This window comes from Gopherus flavomarginatus, chromosome 3 (genome assembly GCF_025201925.1).
Source record: "Gopherus flavomarginatus isolate rGopFla2 chromosome 3, rGopFla2.mat.asm, whole genome shotgun sequence".
NCBI lineage: Eukaryota > Metazoa > Chordata > Testudines > Testudinidae > Gopherus > Gopherus flavomarginatus.
The window spans coordinates 43,055,055-43,077,502 of NC_066619.1; the positions used below are offsets into that span (position 1 = coordinate 43,055,055).

Here is a 22,448-nt window from a genome sequence, read left to right on the forward strand (position 1 = left end):
GGGCTCCAGCTGCCACTACTGCAGCGGAGCCCTGGGCACTTTAAATCACCATCAGGGAGGGCTCCCGGCTGCCGCCACTACCCCAGGGGTCCGGCCTCTGGCGGAGCTTTAAAAGGCCCAGGGCGGTAGCGGCAGCCAAGCCCCTGGCCCTTTAAATTGCTGCCAGAGCCCCACTGCTGCTACCCAGGGCTCTGGCAGGCTCCGGAGACTATTTAACGGGCCTGGGGCGGTAGTGGCTACTGGAGCCCTGCTGACAGAGCCCTGGGGAGGCAGCACCGGGGCTCCGGCGGCTATTTTAAGAGCTGGGGCGGTAGCGGCTGCTGTGGCCCTGGACCCTTTAAATAGCCACTGGAGCCCTGACGCCGCTACCCCAGGGCTCCGGAGATGATTTAAAGGGCCTCAGGCAGTAGCTGCAGCAGGAGCCCCACGCCCTTTAAATCACCACATGAGCCCTGCTGCTGCTTCCCCTGGGCACCAGCAGCAGGCCTCTGGCGGCAATTTAATGGGCTCTGGGGCTCCAGCTGCTACTGGGAGCCCCAGGCCCTTTAAATTGCCACCAGGGGAAGCTTATCCACCCCGGTACGACGCACCAGCTTACTTTCACCTCTGCATGCCACCCAGAGAACATTTATAGTTTAATTCATTAAAATTGCAATGATAATTTTCAAACTAGATTTGAGATTGTACAACTGATTTAAACCATCTTTGTTTAAATCACTCCACTATACTTAAAATGGGATTAAAAGAGCTTTTGAACAGCAGGTTTTTAAAACCCTAACTATTACTGATTTGAAAGCTACACAGAAAACATTACTACTTTGGACCATAACATTTTGAATTATGGTAAAACAAAGTAAGAGCACGATTAATGTCACTCCAAAGAAATCCACTTATTTAAGACCTAAGCCAGACATACTTATTGGCAGAGTAGATTTCCTGTGGATTTTATTATTTATTCAAAGTCACTTCAGTCATGCAATCCATTGATTTCAAGATACAGGCACTATGTGAAAATAGCTATGGAAACAAAACTTGATAATTATTATAAATGCTCGCATGTTCAGAGCTGGAATGCGTACAGGAATTTAGTAGTTGGACCTCAGCTTTTACCACATCAAAAACTGAACCTCCAAAGAAATTGCCTGATTTTAGGAGGCAATGATAATCCTAAAATGTCTAATCCACTTACTCCCTTTTGGGAGACAGGATTTCTCCTCTCCTGCCTTTTGCAGCAAATTCTCACAAGCAGGGAAGACATAATGTTGAGTTAATGATCGCAGCAGATACTGGGAACCAGGACTCCTGGATTCTGTGCCAGACTCTGAAAAGGGCTCAATATGTGGCTTTGATCAATTATTTAACCTGTGTCTCATTTTACTCATTTCTAAAATGTGGAGAATACTACATCACAGGGCGAGTTGCTAAACATTAATTAAATGCTTTCAGTTCCTTTACTAAAAGGTTGCTATTCATACAAGTGTAACTATTAGTAAAGTATTATGGACCTGATTCTGCTCTCTAGCAAAATTCCTTTGGACTTCAGTGGTACAGGACAGGCTTTGTTTGACCAAATCTCCTTTAAAGGGAAAGGCCTCGTATATCTGTAACATGGGTATATGTATGGAAATCTTATTTTAGGAAGGGGGTTGAGGAATGTCTGATCTAGTTGCAAGTCATGTAAAGAAAGTTTAGTCCAAAGATGGAAAGAATACTGAACTACCCTAGCAACCTGAGGCTATGTCTTTGGAAGGTACTTTAATGATGAAGTTATTACTATCAAGAAAGCCAACGAGAGAGCCCCACTTTCTTGCCTAGCTGATCACAAACAGGCTTACAGGAAGAGCAGTTTAGATTAATGGCTAAAAGTATGTTTTTATCCTTATAAGTTTGTTAAAACTAGACTTAAAAAGCAACACTGTTAACCAGAAAAGGCTTTAAAATAAACCACAAAAAGCTGTGAAGAACAAATCATGTTTAAAAAGGGAATTTAGTAGGCTGAGGAAGATACAGACTGTTGGAATTAAGATAATGTTTCAATCCATTTTAAGGAGAATCACTAGAAAATGCTTTAATAGGATAACCTAAAATTTGTTATATCTCCAAGTAGGTAGAGATGGGAATGGCCACAAAGTAGTATGTTAGTATATCTGAAGTAATACCAAGTTTATATTCTGGAACAGAAATATGGAATTATAGGGAATCAGTATTCTATGAACCGTCTGCAACAATTAGGACATATACCTACCGGAATAATTTCTTTTACTACTACTGTTTTGTACTTATCTAGTGCCTTCCATCTGAAGACTTCCTGCACTTTAATCAATCATTTTAATGCATTAAGCCTTATTGAAATCCCAGTTATTATTAAACTATTAGCCACACTTTATAGATGGGGAAAGTGAGGCAGCAAGCAATTAAGTGACTTCCCCTAAACCAGCGGTCCCAAACCTTTTGGTGGCCAGTAGCACATTCACGTTTTCAGAAGGGTGTGGCAGGCGCCAACAATTTTTCAAGGCTTATTTTGCATTTATACATTAAATACAAAAACCATCATATTTAATATTACATAATATATGAATCCATAAGATTTAAAAAAAGTAATTTTACATGTAAAAGGTATTAAATTATTCGGCAATTACTCTTTCACGTTACCATGTGAATTTGCTCTTTTTTATCTACCTGTAAGAAAAATTAAGGATTTTTTTTTTTAAACACAAAATAAACAGTTTCTTATTTATTTTTAAAAAGTAAAACATTGTTGAACTGCTGGTCCAAATATATTTATTATTCTTACTTTAACATAGATAATTAAAAAAATATTCTTTGTATTGTTACTTGTATCTGGATTTTCAAACAATCAATCAATCATGAAAAAAGTTAAACAAGTTAATCATAAGCACTCATCAGCACTTAATGGAAAACAGGTGAATTAATTCATGTGTTTTTTTCTAATAAAAAGTCAGTGTGATTTTTGGCACTGCATTTCTTCAGCCAATTTTTCGTAGTTGGGAGAGTAGGATGATATTCCCGTTCATAAGCAATCATCAAGATGGGCATCTGTAAGCCAAGATCTGTATTTTAATTTTATGATGTTCATTGTTGAAAACAGAACTTTACATAGATAAGTGGAACCGAAATAAGATTTTATTTTGCATGCTGTATTTTTTAAGGCACAAAACTTTTTTCAGTCAACCAGATTCCAAAAGTTTACATCTGTTGCACAGGGTTTTAGAACAGTATCATTATGAAGATCCACAATTTCCAGTTCCACTTCTTCTGTTCTTACTTGAATGAGACTCGCAATTGCTGTAGCCATTTCTGTTACCTCTATTTGGCAAGTAAAAGGATTCACAAGAAAGGCAACTACAGGCTCAATGATGGTGAACTGTTGAAATCTTTTCAAATTGTTCCAGAAGTGTTTGAATGTGGATAACAAATGGTTATATAATATACGCCATCATGTGCCAGTAATGCCCCTCTGCTATGTACATCGGCCAAACTGGACAATCCCTACGTAAAAGGATAAATGGACACATGTCCGATATTAGGAATGGCAATATACAAAAACCTGTAGGAAAACACTTCAACCTCTCTAGACATACAATAGCAGATTTAAAGGTAGCTATCCTGCAGCAAAAAAAAAAACAAAAAAAAAAAAACACACAACCGTCAGGACTGAACTTCAGTTCATTTGCAAATTTGACACCATCAGCTCAGGATTAAACAAAGACTGTGAATGGCTAGCCAACTACAAAAGCAGTTTCTCCTCCCTTGGTGTTCACACCTCAGCTGCTAGAAGAGGGCCTCATCTTCCCTGACTGAGCTAACCTCATTATCTCTAGACTGATTCTTGCTTGCATATTTATACTTACCCCTGGAAATTTCCACCACACGCATCTGATGAAGTGGGCATTCACCCAAGAAAGCTTATGCTCCAATATGTCTGTTAGTCAATAAGGTGCCACAGGACTCTGTTGCTATTTTAATAATGACATTCATGATGTGTTGAAAAGAGAGAACTCTGACACACAAAGCTTCTTGGTGGATAATGCAATAATAAGACAAAGTTCGGAAAGGATACATTCTTCTTGCAGAGTGCAATGAATCCATTGGTGCTGCCCATCATTGCTGGTGCCACATCAGTGGTGATCACAGACAGCTTGTGTAGTGACATACTAATTGATGTTGCGTATGATTTGAATAAATTACAGATGTCCTCACCCTTTGTTCGCCCTTTCATAGGCAATACTTTTAGTAACTTCTTTTAGGGTGAAATCACTAAATACCATCCTCACCATAACTGCCAACTGCGCTGTATCCAATATATCTGGCGACTCATCAAACTGCAGTGAAAACCAGTCACATATTTCTAAGTCATCTTTTAGCTGAGTTTGCATGTGGCTTGAAATTGCATGTATCCTCCTCGTAACTGTTGTCTGATAACTGCAAGCCTTGTATTGCCGACAAAATCTCACGCTTCTTAGAAAAGCCTTGAAGCAGGCAATCAGCACCAGTCAAAAATGCTTCCTTCAACAATTCACCATTTTGAAAGGGTTTTTTCTTCTTTGCGAGCAGATGAGCAATTTTAAAGGAAGCAACAGTAGCACTTTTAGACTTTACCACTTGTCTAGTGAAAACAGATTGCTGGGCAGATAAAAGAAAATTCATCAACTCAAATCAAACCTCTCTCAACTCAGATTTAAGTGGATGGCTAATGTGAAAAGAGCCGTGATTAGTTTGGAAATGGCGTTCGACATTGTTCTTTCAGCACTGCAACAGTACCACTGCACAATAAGGAAACATTTCCCTTTATTTTCAATAAAACAATAGGATTCTTCCCACTGTGCATTGAAATAATACATAAGTTGTCTTTTATTTGAACCACTCATTTTGAGGCAAAATGTTAAAATAATCACAAAGCACAAGAAAACAGCAGTAACAGTGCAGCAGAAGAATACTCACATAATATACAGAAACACGTGTCACTGACATCCCAGTGCGTGTGCAGGCGTAAGCAGGAAAAAAGAAAAGAAAAAAAAAATCAATAATACACGAGTGACGAGAGGTTGGAACCAACAGCACGTGCATGAGACAGCCTACATCTGCACTACCATGATACTACTCAACCTGGTAGTCGTTCCGGCCAACGAAAATGAGACCAGTTTGTGCTGGGCAGCGCGGAGAGAAGCCAGAGAGAAGCCGCAGCCCCGAGCCTGCCGGGGACAGAGAACATCTGTCCCTGGCAGGCGTGAGGATGTGGCACTACTTTTCACACCTTGTCACTAGGCGGGCACACATACATGCCCCGGCGGTTTCCATGGCGCCCGCAGGCACCACATTGGGGACCACTGAACCAAGGTTTTTTGTTTTGTTTTTTTCTGAGGCTGTCTAGATTTTGTTCTTGTTAATTTAAAAGCTCAGAAGTCCCTAGCCCTTATGATTGCACAGACAACCTCCAACTCAAGTAACTGATGCTGTGACGTTTACTGAATTTGAGAATGCTGCCATATATAAGCCTTGAGCTCCCAGCATCCTTCACGGTTATGTCACAGCTACAAGGTATGTGTGGCTTTGAGAATATTGAATATAGGTAGGACATACCCTAAAAGCAATGAAAATTGATCTCAGACATGACCCATTTTCCTAATCTATTTTTCTTCTTTGAATGATGTTCCCTATTGTATTCCACTGTGGGCTACACATATCACTCATGTGCCCGGAGCTAGAGGATTTGAAAGTAGCATCCGTTGATCCATGCATGCACCTCGCTCACCTTGTGCAGGGCCCCCAATGTTTCTATCTACCCTCCCCACCCCATGTAAATTCTGGGGCAAAACTGCTTAATTCTGTGGTCATGAAAAATCCCAGATTCTATACCTGCAGTATAAGGGCTCTGATGAATAGGGCCATTAACACCGCTTCGATGTGGGGTTTCCACCTGTCTGCAGATTCAGGCAGGCATCACGCCACCAGTTACACTTTGTCCATCTTTTCAAGGGATGGGAAGATAGAAATCATAGCATCACAAATGTAGGGCTGGGAAGGACCTCAAGAACTCATCTAGTCCATTCTCCCTCCCTCCCTCCTTCCCCTCGGTGTGCTGAGGCTGGACCAAGTATACCTAGATGAGCCCAGACAGGCGTTTGTCTAACCTGTTCTTAAAAACCTCCAATGACAGAAATTCTATAGCCTGCCTAGGTAACCTGTTCCAGTAACTAATTACCATTTATAATTAGTTTTTTTCTAATATCCAACATAAATCTCCCTTGCTGCAAACTAAGCTGATTACTTCTTGTCCTACCTTCGGTACCCTTAGAGAACTCTCCCCTGATAAAAGTATTTTATGTATTTGAAGACTGTTCATAATATGTCCCTTCAGCTTTCTCTTCTCTAGCCTACACATGCACAGTTCAGATTTAAAAATTTTATTAAAGTGAATGTTTGAAATGAAATATACACAGGTTGAGAGGGAAGGTACTGTTCATCTGGGCTCAGGCTTGGGTTATAGATATCATTTGTAAGTATGAAAAGATACATACAAATCGCACAACTGGCATAGACCCAGATTGGGGTGCAAGGGTTTTTAAAGTGTCAGTGGATAAGTGGGCTCAGGTACGCCACCCATGGAATAAATAAGAAGTCCAAGTCAGTACTGGTGGAGCGGATAAGTACATGGGTGGGGTGCGTCCCTTGGTCCATCAGGGAAGGGAGTGGGTTATTTCCCTGTCGGCAGCTCTCCTCATATTTCCAAACCTCAGCCTTTTTTTTTTTTTTTGCTCTCTTTTGAATGCTCTCCAATTTGTTTATGTCATTCTTACAGTGTGGTGACAAAAACTGGACACAATACTCCAGCTGAGGCCTCACCATTGCTAAGTAGAGTGGAACAATTACCTCCTGTGTCTTACCTACGATACTTCTGTTAATACTGTAGAATCATAGGACTGGAAGGGCGGGTAGTGATCAATCTATCGGGGGTGTAGATGTGATAAACCGATCCCCGGTCGCTCTCCCATTGACTGCTGAACTCCAGCTCGGCAAGAGGTGAAAGCAAAGTCGACGGGGGAGCAGTGGCCATCGATCCCGTGCTGCGAGGACGCAAAGTAAGTGATTCTAAGTTGATCAAAGATACGCAACTTCAGCTATGAGAATAGCTTAGCTGAAGTTGACGTATAGATAGATTCCCCCCACAGCAATGTAGACCAGGCCTAAAACAATGCTCTTCATGCACACTCAGCCCTACGGTGCAGACACCTGACAGTTGTACTTGGCTTGAAGCACAATGTGGTTGACATACCATCTTATGATTGGCAAAGAGTGTGGTATTTTCCATGTTTTACTGAAGTATTATTAGTATTGTATGCTACATTAACCAGACAATTGGCAGCCAAGCTTCCTTGCAGATTCCCAGAAACCCTATCTGTTCTTACTCACATCTCAGTGGCAGTCAAAAGTCTTTCATCTGTTTTACGACAGCAGAAGAAATTAAGCTGATAAGAACAGACATTACACTTTGATCTCAGCTCCTTGGAGCTGAGAAGACAACAATAGTCTCACCTGACAGTTGCATTCGTTCAAATGCTGTTCAGTATCATTTCAATCAAACAAAGTATAGCTGCTTTGCTACAGTGGACAGTTCTGGCCATCAGTCATAAGAGTCTTAGTTAGGATCTTTCTTTCTCTTTGAGGAAGACAGATGATGATGCAGGATACCAGTGGATTGTCTCTGTAAAGAGATCAATAAGTTTTCTTACGAATATATGTAAAATTTCTAAGAAGGATGAACAAAACTAGCTGCACTGATTATGGGGCTGTTCCAAATAAAGACAATGAAAATTTCTCACTGATTTTCAATGGAAAGGCAGAAGCCTTGCTGGTTATGCTGATGGAGCTTAACTTTCATGAAGGGGCAAATTTTTTAAACCTTTAAAAAAAAACAAACCCTTAAATATCGAATTTAGCTGATGCAACATTAAAGTTTTAACATTATATCCATATTAACTATCCATTCACACATTTATCCAGTTTTTTTTTCAGTTGAGTCTGAAAGCTATATCGTGTGTTAGTTCCCCCATCCAAGTATGTTTGACAAATTATTTTGGAACTGATTCTATGTCAAATCTCTAAATAGTATTAATTATTTGAGCCACAAATCTCTAAATTTTGTCTGTATTTATGGAAATGTTTGGCATCATTCTTCTGTATAACATCTTCCACTCATCAGACCCATTAATCACAGGTTCACCTATGGACTTGTTTTTCCAACTAGTTTGCTAAATGTAAAATTACTATAATCAGCAATACAGAGAATTTAATTTCTAAACACTTCCCACCTGTTATGGTTATTGTACAGTGCTATCGTATGGTTGGTATTTCAGCTCCTGTTACACTTGTCAGTACTTTTAAAACCTGTACCCAGAACTTCTGAATGTACATGTATTCCCTTTTCAGGCAGCAGAAAGCATCTGTCTTTATATGACACCGAAAAATGTCTGGCAGTTCTTTTTTTAACTTTTGTACTATCGGCCACTATACACCTGGGTATATAGTAAGACCTTATAAGGCAGGGGTGGGCAAACTATGGCCCGCTAGCCATTTTAATGCAGCCCTCCAGCTCTCACTTGGGAGCAGGGTCTAAGGCTTGCCCTGTTCCAACACTCCAGGCAGGGAGCAGGGTCGGTGGCCGCTCTGAGCAGCTCTTGGAAGCAGTGGCATGCCCCATAGAGGCAGCCAGGGTGCTCCGTCCGCACTCTACCCCATTTGCAGGCACCACCCCTGCAGCTCTCATTGGCCAGGAACCATGACCAATGGGAGCTGCAGAGGAGGCACCTGTGGATGGGGCAGCGCACAGCAGAGCTACCTTGCTGCAACCCCAACGTAGGAGCTGGAGGGGGGATATGCTGCTGCTTCTGGGAGCCACTAGAGGGAAGCGCTGCCTGGAGCCTGCACCCCTGAGCCACCCCTCCCCTGCACCCCAGTCCTCATCCCACTCATGCCCACCAAACCTCTCAGTCCCAACCCAGAGCACCCTCCTGCACCTCAAACCCTTCATCCTCAGCCGCAACGCTAGCTGAAACCCTCACACACCCACCCATGCCCCAATCCCCTGCCCCAGCCCTGATCCTCCTCCCACCCTTTGAACTCCTTGGTCCCAGCTCAGAGCACCCTCCTACACACCAAACCCCTCATCCCCATCCGCATGCCCAGCCAGAGCCCGTACCTTCTCCCACACTCCAACCTCAATTTTGTGAGCATTCATGGCCCACCATACGATTTCTATACTAAGATGTGGCCCTTGGGCCAAAAAGTTTGCCCACCCCCGTTATAAAGGCATAAAACTTGATATTATATGTTTGCCAATGACCGTGAGGCTACAATCGATTTGAAGAGACTCACTGAATGTTTAAATAATCTCCTACTGGGAAACATGCTGCAGCAATATCTACAAAATTCCAGGTCTCCTGTGGTGTTAAAGATGCACTTTAATTAACCTATTCAATTTTCAGTCTGGCAGGGAAGAACAGAGTCTAAGTAGTTTTTTTACATGTAACTTTTTTTTTCCACTTCAAAGGTTTGTCTGTTAGTTTTTTCTAAATTTTAGCACCAAAATACGAGAAGAATTATGATGTGATGTCCATTTTTTCTAGCTTGTGCAAAAAAGAATATTCGGGTTCAGAGCAAGAAGTCTGCCAAATGTAGGCCGTGGCACACAAACATTCCCTGCCCTCAGATCCTCTGTGGACTCTCATATTTGTTATAGAGATATTAGTCTTATCCATAATAATGATTTCAGCATATTTTCTAAATTCTTCTTGATGTGTATATTTTTAAGCTGTCTTGTTAAATCAGATGTTGTTGGAATGGGTTTCCAAGTCATCTGTTTGTTTTCTTGATGTGGTTTACGGCTTTTGTTTTCATTTTGAATTTTTTTCCTTCCAGTTTCTGTTGTTTCCCATGGAGTTGATTATTTTCTGTTTCTCCCATATTAGATTCAAGCTTAATTACTTTCACTTTTTATTTTCTTTTTAAATATATATATATATATATAATACTTTGGGTCTTGTTTTGGCCAAACTCTTCAAAGTTTGTTTCTTCTGGTCTCTATGTCCACTGTGGCAACAATTTAATACTCTTTTGGGGATAAAATTTAATTTTTACTATTTTTAAATGGGCGATTATGTGCCCTGTAGTTTGGGCTCTTAAACATAGCATTTTTTTGTTGGGGGAAGGCAGGCGTAAGTGCAAGCTGTGATTATTTTTTATCATCATCATGATCAAGGTGGCTCCAGGGAGGGCATCTCAGACATCTCCTCAAATAAGTTTTTCCATGAGGTTTACTATTTTAGTGCTTCCGTACCAGCTTAGCTGTTGATACTAGATCCCAGCCAGAGAAGAGAGATGTAAGGAGGGGCTGGACATTAAGAGAAGAGTAGTCCACTTCCACTAACAGTTGCAACTGTGGCTAGCAGGTTGTCTATGTGCACGTGTAACTCATCAATCACAAAGTACCCTGAACCTTCCAGTGCTGCTTTGGGAGAGGGAAAACACAAAGCTGACAGCTTCACTGTAGTCAATGGAATTATGCCAGTGTGAATTTTGGCTAATGTGTTAAAAACTCCTCCAACTAAGGGTTTCTTCATGCACTCAAGATAAATAAGATTATCATGGGCTTTAGCGGTGCTTGAGATTGAGGATTTAAATTTAATTTTTGTTTCTATGAAACCTAGACTAACTGGGAAGGAATTCAAACCCCCATGCATTCATGGATGAGTGTCAGGTCTGAGCTGCCCTAAACATAACTGTAGGCAATTTTCTGGTGATATAGTTACATTAAAACTCCCTACCCTATCCTCACTGACTCTTCATCTTGCTCTCAATCTAATTATCCCCAGGATCAATAGCTAAATGCTGCCACAATTGCCTTAGTCTTTCTCTAATAAGATTCCACAAAGGTTGGCTAACTTAACTGCCATACTATACTCACAACTTTTTTACAACTTACCATGAAAGGTTTCACATGTATTGCAAAAATCACACTTTCCACTCTTTTCAGAGGTAGTTCCAAGTTTCCCATTTTCTATCTGACTACCCAAACCAGCAGGCTCTCATGTGCTTTTCCCAGGACCGGCGCTAGGGGTTTGAGCGCCCTAGGCGGACAGCAATTTCGCCGCCCCACGCGCTGGTCCCGTGGCTCCGGTGGAGCTGCCACAGTGGTGCCTGTGGGTGGTCCACCGGAGCCGCGGGAGCAGCCGACTGTCCGCAGGCACGACTGCGGCAGCTCCACCGGAGCCGCGGACCAGCGGACCCTCCGCAGGGACGACTGCGGCAGCTCCACCGGAGCCACCTGCCGCCCCCTCCGGCAAAATGGCACCCACCATTTATTCTGGCGCCCTAGGCGATTGCCTAGGCTGCCTAAATGGTAGCGCTGGCCCTGGCTTTTCCTAGTCTAATGATTATTCATGAATGGTAGTGAATAGTCACTCAGCCAGGGAAAGCACTTGAAAATGAGCCGTGAGTGACAGCTAGATCAGTGGTTCTCAATCTATTTACTAGGGTTGTCAATTAATCTCAGTTAACTCATGCTATTAATTCAAATTAATTGCAATTAAAAAATTAATTGTGATTAATCGCACTGTTAAACAATACCAATTGAAAAGTATTAAATATTTTTGGATGGATGTTTTCTACATTTTCAAATATTGATTTCTATTACAAACACAGAATACAAAGTGTACAGTGATCACTTTATATTACTACAAATATGTGCACTATAAAAATAATACTATTTAATTCACCTCGTACAAGTACTATAGAGCAATCTTTATTGTGAAAGTGTAATTTGCAAATGTAGATATTCTGTTACATAACTGCACTAAAAAACAACACAGTGTAAAACTTCAGAGCAGTGATTCTCAAACTTTTGTACTGATGACCCCTTTCACACAGCAAGCCTCTGAGTGCGACTCCCCCTTATAAATTAAAAATTTTTAAAAATATATATTTAACACCATTATAAATGCTGGAGACAAAGCAGAGTTGGGGTGGAAGCTGACAGCTCACAGCCCCTCACATAATAGTCTCATGACCCCCGGAGGGGTCCCCACTCCCAGTTTGAGAACCCCTGCTTTAGAGCCTGCAAGTTCTCTCAGTCCTACTTCTTGTTCAGCCAATTGCTAAGACAAACAAGTTTTACATTTACAGGAGATACTGCTGACTGCTTCTTATTTACAATGTCACTTGAAAGTGAGAACAGGCATTCGCATGGCACTTTTGTAGCTGGCATTGCAAAGTATTTATGTGCCAGATATGCTAAACATTCACATGCCCCTTCGTGCTTCAGCATTCCAGAGGACGATCTTACATGCTGCTGATGCTCATTAAAAAAATGCTTTAATTAAATTTGTGACTGAATTCCTTGGGGGAGAATTGTATGTCTCCTGTTCTGTTTTACCCACATTCTGCCCTATATTTCATGTCACAGCAGTCTCAGATGATGACCCAACACATTTGTTTTAATAACACTTTCACAGCAGATTTGACAAAAAGCACAAAGAAGGTACCAATGTGAGATTTCTATGGATAGATACAGTACTCGACCCAAGGTTTAAGAATCTGAAGTGCCTTCCAAAATCTGAGAGGGATGAGGTGTGGAGAATGCTTTCAGATGTCTTAAAAGAGCAACACTCCAATGCGAAAACTACAAAACCTGAACCATCAAAAAAGAAAATCAATCTTCTACTGGTGGCATCTGAGTCAGATGATGAAAATGAACATGCTTCGGTCAGCTCTACTTTGAATCGTTATCGAGCAGAAACTGTCTTCAGCATGGACATACATCTTCTTTAATGGTGGCTGAAGCATGAAGTGATATATGAATCTTGCAGTGCTGGCTACAACAGTGCCGGCTACAACAGTGCCATGTGGAAGCCTGTTCTCACTTACAGGTGACATTATAAACAAGATGTGGGCAGCATTATCTCCTGCAAATTGTAACCAAACTTTTTTGTCTGAGCAACTGGCTGAAGTAGGACTGAGTGGACTTGCAGGTTCTAAAGTTTTACATTGTTTTATTTTTGAATGCAGTTATTTTGTACATAATTCTACATTTGTAAGTTGAACTTTCATTATAAAGAGATTGTACTACAGTACTTATTAGGTTGTAATCAAAAAAATATAAAATGAGCACTGTACATTTTATTCTGTTCTAACTGAAATCAATATTTGAAAATGTAAAGAACATCCAAAAATATTTAAATAAATGGTATCCCATTATTGTTTAAACAGTGTGGTTAATTGCAATTTTTTTAACTGCTTGACATCCCTACTATTTACCAGTGTGGGCTGTATCTACCTGTATGGCCCTCAAGATGACCACATAGCTCAGTGGTTCTCAACCTGTGGCTTATATCAATCTAGTTTTCAGGTGTACAGCAGGGCTCAGCTAGGATATGGGGCATCCAAGTCCAAGTGCCTGCTCCAATGCCTATAGAAAGTGGCACCACCCACTACCAGAATATCCCATTGCCTAGGGAGCAATGTAGGAGGTTCAAATTCAGATCGTTGAACCTGCCTGGGGGAGTTCCCTAACCACTTGGCTAAAGGCTATAAGGGAGGCTGCTTTTCTCATAGACTCTAGGACTGGAAGGGACCTCAAGAGGTCATCGAGTCCAGTCCCCTGCCCTCACGGCAGGACCAAACACTGTCTAGACCATCCCTAATAGACATTTATCTAACCTACTCTTAAATATCTCCAGAGATGGAGATTCCACAACTTCCCTAGGCAATCTATTCCAGTGTTTAACTACCTTGACAGTTAGGAACTTTTTCCTAATGTCCAATCTAAATCTCCCTTGCTGCAGTTTAAGCCCACTGCTTCTTGTTCTATCATTGGAGGCTAAGGTGAACAAGTTTTCTCCCTCCCCCTGATGACACCCTTTTAGATACCTGAAAACTGCTATCATGTCCCCTCTCAGTCTTCTCTTTTCCAAACTAAACAAACCCAATTCCTTCAGCCTTCCTTCATAGGTCATGTTCTCAAGACCTTTAATCATTCTTGTTGCTCTTCTCTGGACCCTCTCCAATTTCTCCACATCTTTCTTGAAATGCGGTGCCCAGAACTGGACACAATACTCCAGTTGAGGCCTAACCAGCGCAGAGTAAAGTGGAAGAATGACTTCTCGGGTCTTGTTTACAACACACCTGTTAATGCATCCCAGAATCACGTTTGCTTTTTTTGCAACAGTATCACACTGTTGACTCATATTAAGCTTGTGGTCCACTATGACCCCTAGATCTCTTTCTGCCATACTCCTTCCTAGACAGTCTCTTCCCATTCTGTATGTGTGAAACTGATTGTTCCTTCCTAAGTGGAGCACTTTGCATTTATCTTTATTGAACTTCATCCTGTTTACCTCAGGAGCAAATTTCTCCAATTTATCCAGATCATTTTGAATTTTGACCCTGTCCTCCAAAGCAGTTGCAATCCCTCCCAGTTTGGTATCGTCCGCAAACTTAATAAGCATACTTTCTATGCCAACATCTAAATCGTTGATGAAGATATTGAACAGAACCGGTCCCAAAACAGACCCCAGCGGAACCCCACTTGTTATACCTTTCCAGCAGGATTGGGAGCCATTAACAACTACTCTCTGAGTACGGTTATCCAGCCAGTTACGCACCCACCTTATAGTAGCCCCATCTAAATTGTACTTTCCTAGTTTAGCTATAAGAATATCATGCGAGACTGTATCAAATGCCTTACTAAAGTCTAGGTATATCACATCCACCACTTCTCCCTTATCCACAAGGCTCGTTATCCTATCAAAGAACGCTATCAGATTAGTTTGACACAATTTGTTCTTTACAAATCCATGCTGGCTATTCCCTATCACCTTACCACCTTCCAAGTGTTTGCAGATGATTTCTTTGATTACCTGCTCCATTATCTTCCCTGCCACAGAAGTTAAACTAACTGGTCTGTAGTTTCCTGGGTTGTTTTTATTTCCCTTTTTATAGATGGGCACTATATTTTCACCCTTCCAGTCTTCTGATATCCCCCGTCTCCCATGATTTCCCAAAGATAATAGCTAGAGGCTCAGATACCTCCTCTATTAACTCCTTGAGTATTCTAGGATTCTCAACATGGCCAAACCCAAAAGACCGGATCTGGGTGAAACGAACCCTTGTTTCAATGACAAAGTATTTTCAACGTTTCATTTCTCCAAAAAGAGTTTTAAAAAATCCACTGTCGGTTTGCCTTGACCGACACTCAGAACAGCTCACTTGGGCAAGGAACCGAAACGCCACTGGGGGCGCAGCTCTGCCTTGCCAATGGGGGCAGCTGGAGGGCCAGGCGCGTACTCCGGGGCAGGCGGCGCCCGCCTGGCAACTCCTTCAGCTGCGGGCTGGATGCTGCTCCCCCAGCGTCGGCCGAGCCACCAGCAGGTTCCCTGCCCCGCGCTAGCGCAGCGCCCGCCGGGGGCGGGGCGGCGCATGGGCCCGGTGGGTGACCCGCGGAACAGGCCGGACCTCGGGGGCCCGCACGGCAGGGGCAGCGCAGCAGCCCCCCGCGAAGCGACCGACCCAGCCCTTCGCCTCCACACTTCCCCCACGGGGCTACAGGAGGCTGGAGGGAGAAAAACCGCCAGCGCCACTGAGCAGCCGATGTCGAGGCTAGAGCGTCCCCACGCCGGGACTCTCTAACAGGCACCGCACGCTCTTCTCTATGGTTGGGCCCGCCTCCTGAGCCCTTGGCTGCGAGCGCACAGCACGGAGCGGTTGTGGAGGTGCCGCCATGATGAACAGCGGTGGAATCGGGGTGCCTCTCGGCTTCCCCTTGGGCCCTACCTCCGTCATCCAAGTCACCAACCTCTCCTCGGCGGTAACCAGCGAGCAGATGCGGACGCTCTTCGGCTTCCTGGGAGAAATCGAGGAGCTGCGCCTTTATCCCCCAGAGTAAGTGAGGCCTTGCCCGGGCCATAGAGAGGGGCCCAGAGAGGCTTGTGGGATGCCGCGGAGGCCATCTTGATTATGGGTGGCCGGCTCATCTCTATGGCCTTGGGGGTCACGTGTTCCTATTTATTTGTTTTACCGCTCTACGGGAAGGAATGTTGCCCGAAGCTAAGATGGCGGCCGCCGCCTGTAACCTGCCCCTCCCCCAGCCACAGGGAGGGAGCCGCGGGGTTTATGTTGTCTCCGCTCCGACCCAGAGCGGCCTCTGTAGCCTGGTAACCGGAGTCGGGGCTGCGGGCTCCCGACGCGTCAAGTCCCTTGGGCTCAGCGACTATAGGAAAGTGAACCTGAGTCGTCCCCCGCCGACTGTCCTGGAGCCTGACACTTCCCTGAGCTCCCCAGTGAGGGGAATTTCCTCCTCCCTGCTCCGCCACTCTGGCCCTTGCCATGAACCTTCGCCTACTCTGGTCTCAGTCCTGAATCCCCCGGGAGGGGACTCTCCTCTGAACCTACCCCCAATGATGGGAGCCTGCTCCTACTCTCATCCCTCAGTGAGTGGAGCTGTTACCCCCCAGTCCCTGCACGATGAGGGGGGCCTCGTTTCTTACCCTCTCTCTGGGACTAAACTAAAGGCCACCCCAGTGGGGGAGTCTCCTCTCTACCATCCGGCCCTAAACCTCACTCTGGTGATGGAGTCTCATCTCTGTTTATAAAGAATATAAACTCAGAAGTAGTTCCAGGTTACCAGGTATCCTATCTGTCCCTAAGCCCACCTACCACTTTTTGTTGTTTTACAGTCTTGATTTCCTATTTTTTTTTAAGTGTTGCTCTGTAAAAGGTGTACACAAAGGGGAAAGTGATTATCACATTAAATAATGAAACTGGCCTTACACTAAGTGTTCTTGAATGATTACAGTAAACAAGATTGAAAAAAGAGGAAAAATAACTAATCTCTTCTAACTATAATAGTCTTGAGTTCTGTGTGAATGTGTAACCACAGTACGTAAAACATTTTCACACATTAGCTTGATTTTTTTTGATGGTTTGAGTTTAATGTGACCCTTTTAAATATTTGCTGGGCTCATGGGTGGGACTTCACAGCAGCAAATAGGAAAAGGGAGAAGGCACTTTTTCTAGATGACATCTCTGTCCTTTGAAACTGAAAGTATATGTATCACTGAATGTTTGAAAGCTATAAATAGGGATAGAGGGTAGGGAGAAATAAGGATACTTCCATCAAAATATATTGGACTAGGAAATTTCTAAATGAGGAATGTTTTAAAAAAAAAATCCAAAATGAGATTTAAGATCTTATTGACTAACATACTTACAATACAATCTTCTATATTCGCAGGGAGAAACTTAAAATAGCCTTAACGTAGCATTTATATGCTATATTTTATTTTAAAATTGCTCTACAGATATTTGCAAATAAGCATGAGTTTTCTTCCAAATGTAAGGTTGGATGCAGCTGTTGATCTCATTTATTATTGTTTTATATTGTAAGATTCAAATAAAGTGGATGCTCCTTTCACACCATAGAGAAATCTGTTTATGCAATAAATAGTATATATTTAAAACTTAAATTGAACTGAAATCCAATACCACAGCAAATCTTAATTTACATGTGCATGTTAAAAGGATTTAAACCTCAGCTATAGTGGATCCATTCTGTGTTCAGAAATGTTGTGGGATAGAGGATATGTTCCCATTTTTCTGTAATTTTATTTTAGATTTTATTTTATTTAAACCTCTTTTAAAATAAAAATAAATACATAATCTAGTGGCAAATGGTACTGGAGTTCCAATACTTGACATAGTTTGAAATTAATATTTTAGATAAAACTGAGGCATTAAACTAATTTCTCTTGTGAACCAACAATAACATACTTGTTGACAATTAAAATTAAAATAAAAAGTAGGCTTTCTGAACACAGCAGTCATTTGAAAAGCACTTTTTTAAACATTAAGACAAGCACAGGGAATAATACATATATGCATTAGTAGCAAAAGCATATTTAAGAAAAAGTCCTTTGAGTTAACAAAGTGACAGCAACAAAGGTCAGACAGGAATTGAGTACAGACTGTTAAGAATACTTTTCTGATTTCTTTTTGTTACACATTTATTGGGTTTAGATTTTAGAATGGAATTACATTTCCAAGAATCTTCCTCCAAGCTTTTAAGAACAAAAAAGTACACATGATGAATAGTAAAGGGTCACTGTTAAGCAGTTTGGGTTCAAAATAGAAGACTATTTTAATATTTTTTAAAACTTCAAGTGATGTTAACTTTTATTTGAATTTACAAATTTAGGTGTAGGAATTTCAACTGCAGTGTGGCAGCATGGTACTGCACCTGAGAAGAAGAAAGTGAAATTGACTCAAAAAAGTGGAGCTGACTATTTTGTCTTCAGTTTCCAAGTAAAATAAATAAATCAAACAGAAATGATGATTAAGTTAGATTTTAAAATTTTATATGGTTTCAGTTATCTGAGCTATTGGTGCATAGATAAAAAAAATTACTTTAAAAAAAAAGTTTCATTGTTTTAATTTGACAAAGTCCGTTTGAACGCCCATACTTTCAGATGGAATTCACAATATTGGTTATCATTGGCATAGCTGCAGCTCTGCTACTGTAGTGTTTAAAGTGTAGACATACCCTTGGTTCAAGTCACATCCTGTGCAGCAATATGGAAAAGATTGGGTGGCATATTGCTGAAATCTCTGAGTGAGGCTTTTTCAGATTTTATTTTAGGGGAATATAATCAAAGTATTTTTGTTTAAAAAATAAATATGTGAATGCTTGCTGGCAGGGGAGTAGAGAAGTGGGGGGAATAAGGGGAAGATGAAGGTTTGGAAGTGCAAGAAGAGGTGGATAAATGGGGATGGGTAGTATGGGATGTGAGAGTGGTTGGGGGCTTTGGGGAGTACACATGGGGGTGAGTGGCAGAAGGGCTGGGGGAAAACAGGTATAGGTGACTGCTGAGCTCACATTTTCCCCTTCTGTATATGTGCCAGGATCTGAGTGGTCTGAACCCCTCTTTCTACCCCTCATGTGAGCTGGAATCTGGGAGTCTGCTCCCCAGTGGGCACTCTCTGCCCCTGTGTGTGCCAGCACTGGGCCTCTGAGAGTAAATATATATATAATTTTCCTTTTAACATCATCTGTGGACAATATTTTTTGTATGTATATTCCACATACCAGGACTTCTTGTGTTAATAGACTATTTATGGGTCCTAGCATCTCCTTCAGTCCAAGACTGTGACTTTTCGTTTTTTAATGCCAGTACAGGAGACAGTTTGTACCTGTCCACAAGACCCAAAGGCTTGCTCACACACCACAGACTGGCTGTCAGCACTCCTCTCTTACCCATTGAACTCCCTGCTTTTAAGCATTGGTAGTAGTGAGCAGAATCTTTTTACCTCATTCCATTGTCTGCCTTAGGGGACCAAATGGCTTCAGGGGCTTTACTTCCCAAACAGGACCATCCACTACCTTCCTTCTCTCTGTTTCTTTCCTCCTGCGTTATTATGGCACAGCAAGCCAAAGGTTAAGAGGTCCCTATGTGAGGAGATGCCCAGAAAATACAGAGGAGAAGCTCTTCCAGGCTTGGTCCCAACCCACTGTTGCTTTGCTAAGGCTCAGTGTTTGTATGGCTTTTAGTTACCTCTACATTCCCTTGCAGCAGCTGAGATTCCTCTGGAGACACCACTACAAAATCTGTTAAGTCTTCTTTAGCTCTTGAGTCTCACCAAACCAGACCATTCACACCAATCACGACTCTTTGGGGGTAAATCTGAAAAGCTACCTGATCCCTTGCTCCAGTCCACCTCTGAAGGGCATCTGGTCCCATCCTAACCTCTTAAGTAGGTAAATGAGTCACTTGGCAAAAAATAGAATATCCTTTTTCCCCATGAGAAAGATCTGGGCTTTTAAGGACGTTTCCTTGTTCTTTCTCTTCACTTACATTTCAGATGATGATTAGCCTGCTTAGTTGAAGACCCCTTTGACAGCAAGCTAGGTCCTCTAAGGTAATACAAGAACATCTTCCTTATGAGTGTGACTACACCCCCATAAAAGACAAAAGTAAACTCTAAAAGCCAAAAATGTCATCTCCTTCCTTCAGTTCTAGCTCTTCTCCTAAAGAATTGGTTTTGGATCGCAGTAATTCTGAGAAGCGGGAGTCTCTCTTTCTCTCAGCTGTTTGTGACAATAGGGAAGAAGGCAGTAACTCCATAGAGTAAATGTGCATGTGCAGGCTAAAGCAAATGCATAAAATTAAATCAGAATTCACCTTCTTCCTTCTTTCTTCCATTTGAGAAACTCCTGACAAAGGAGAAGTCTCAGTCAAAAAGTTCTTCAATTCTTCAACTTCTTGATCTTCTTAAAGTTGATGCAGCAGTGACGTCCCTGGCAAAGATTGTGGTAACTCCTGCTAAGGGGAATTTCTTCCTAACCGCTCTTCAACAGACTAGGTGATAGAAGAAGCACTTAGAAAGAATTTTGAAACTTCTTCATTAACTCTTAAAACTGTTATTTTAAAAATTGTCCGATGGAGAATCTTGGTAAATTACTCTTACCGTTATTAATTTATGCCTTATTTCCAGTCTGAATTTTTCTGGCTTCAGCTTTCACATATTCCCCTGACTCCACCCTGCAGAATTCCTGTGCTTCCCTGCTGAAAATGACAGGGAAGCAAAGGGAAGCCGCAGCTAGGGGAGGAGATGACCATGGGTGCAGTTTTATTTTTTTTGGTGGGGGGGAGACGGGTTGTCCCCCCAAACGAAGGCAAGGCATGGGGAGGCACACAGGTTTATGTGCCACTGCCCCTCCCCCCCCTCCAAAAAAAATTCTGCAAGCGCAGAGCTGCCCATCTGAAGGAGGCTTCCTCTCAACTCCGCTGACTCTGCTGCTCTATGCCACCTCTGCAGCTGAACGCTGCCTCCGGGGTCCTAGTGCCAGTTGTTCTCTCCTTCTGTGTGCTGGGAGCCTTCCTGTTTTCTGTGCAACAGTGAGTGTCCATGGTGGGGCTGGGTAAGGGAGGTGGGGGAATGAGGGAAGAGAGGGTGGAGAAAAGAGGCAGTGGTGAAGGAAGGGGAGAGGAATGGGGAGGAGGGGGATGGAGAAAGGGATAGGGGAATTGCAGGAGAAAAGTGAGAGCCCATCATGCAGCATCCCCTCAGCAGCAATTGGGCCTCACCTGTTAATCAAGCCCATTGAACCCTCTACACTTGGACTCTTCTGAGCCCCCCACACCCAGACTCCCACCCCACTGATCCCCAAGCAGCTGCAGCTGGACCCCCACCCCAACAAGCTCCACTCCCCCAGCACCTGGACCCCCCCACGGAGTTCCCCCCACCCCCTGCTGAGGCCCAATCACCTTCACCTGGATCCCTTGCAGGGTCCCATTGCCCCTGCACCCGGAACTGCCCCAACAAGCCCTTGTGCATCGAGATTGCCCCACACAGAAGCCTCTCAACCCACACCTGGATCCCACCACACTAAGCTCCTCTACACTTGGATCCTGCTGGGCTGAGCTTGCCTACCCAAACTTCGTGCACCTGGCGTAGAGCTGCAGGCCCAGCCTGCACTGTGTCTGGGTCAGGTGCAGCCTCACTGCCAACTTCCTGCACCGAGGTACGTGAGGGCTTCAGGGTGATCTCCCACCTCAATGCAGTCAGTGGCCTGTGCTCTCCACTGCCATGCTGGAACCACACTTATTTATTGACAAATAAAATTTGCAGAATTTTAAAATATTGTGTGCAGAACTTCTAATTTTTTGGCACAGAATTCTCTCAGGAGTATTTTCCATAAACCCATGTTGATTTACATTAATTACACTGTCTTCCTTTAGTTCTTTACTAATCAGGTTCCATATCAACCGCTCCATTATCTTGTTCAGGATCGATGTCAGGCTGACAGTTCTATAATTACCTGGGTCATCCTTTTACCCTTTTTAAAAATCAGCATAATGTTACCTTTCTTCTGATCTTTTGGAACTTTTCCAGTGTTCCAAGGCTTATTGAACGCTCCTCAGCAAGCTCCCCAGCCTGCTCTTTTAAAACTCTTGGATGCAAGACTTTAAAATGTCTAAATGAGTGAATTGGCTAGGGTAACCAGACAGCAAATATGAAAAATCGGGATGGGGGTGGGGGGTAATAGGAGCCTAAATAAGAAAAAGACCAAAAAATCGGGACTGTACCTATAAAATCGGGACATCTGGTCACCCTAGAATTGGCTTCTCTATCAGCTTTCCACTACTCTTCTAATAAGAGTGATTCAGAAGATTAAAAAGGAGGTGGCAGTGGTCATGGATCAAATAGTCCATTGTACTCAGACCTAGTGGAAGATTGCATGGAGGTTTCTGGGACATCATCTTTCCTAGAGGCCTGCTTATGTATTCCAGTCAAAACTACATGAACCTAACAGCGTGGTGTTAGCAACAAACCCTAAACAAAATAAGAGAGTCCTCTAGAGCAGTGGTCTCCGAAGTGGGGTG

General features: G+C 42.8%; 1 protein-coding gene and 1 long non-coding RNA gene across 4 annotated transcripts in view; one reads left to right on the forward strand and one right to left on the reverse strand.

Moving 5' to 3' along the window:
- Nucleotides 1-2,877: 2,877 nt before the first annotated feature.
- LOC127048059 (uncharacterized) lies at nt 2,878-17,422 on the reverse strand. 3 transcript variants are annotated; one of them, XR_007773533.1, is made up of 4 exons: nt 15,844-17,422; nt 7,555-7,723; nt 4,963-7,085; nt 2,878-3,510 (listed from the first exon to the last, which is right to left on the reverse strand). It is a non-coding gene; the product is annotated as an uncharacterized LOC127048059 (long non-coding RNA). The 3 variants fall into 3 exon arrangements; XR_007773534.1 differs by having other exon boundaries at nt 6,906-7,085; nt 15,844-17,414; XR_007773532.1 differs by having other exon boundaries at nt 2,878-7,085; nt 15,844-17,414.
- The window catches only part of SREK1 (splicing regulatory glutamic acid and lysine rich protein 1), a 53,985-nt gene continuing 47,241 nt past the window's right edge, over nt 15,705-22,448 (forward strand). Inside the window, exon 1 of the mRNA XM_050946948.1 lies at nt 15,705-15,951. Within this exon, the coding sequence (XP_050802905.1) occupies nt 15,791-15,951 (161 nt within the window). The 5' untranslated portion in view covers nt 15,705-15,790. The remainder of the gene's footprint in view (nt 15,952-22,448) is intronic.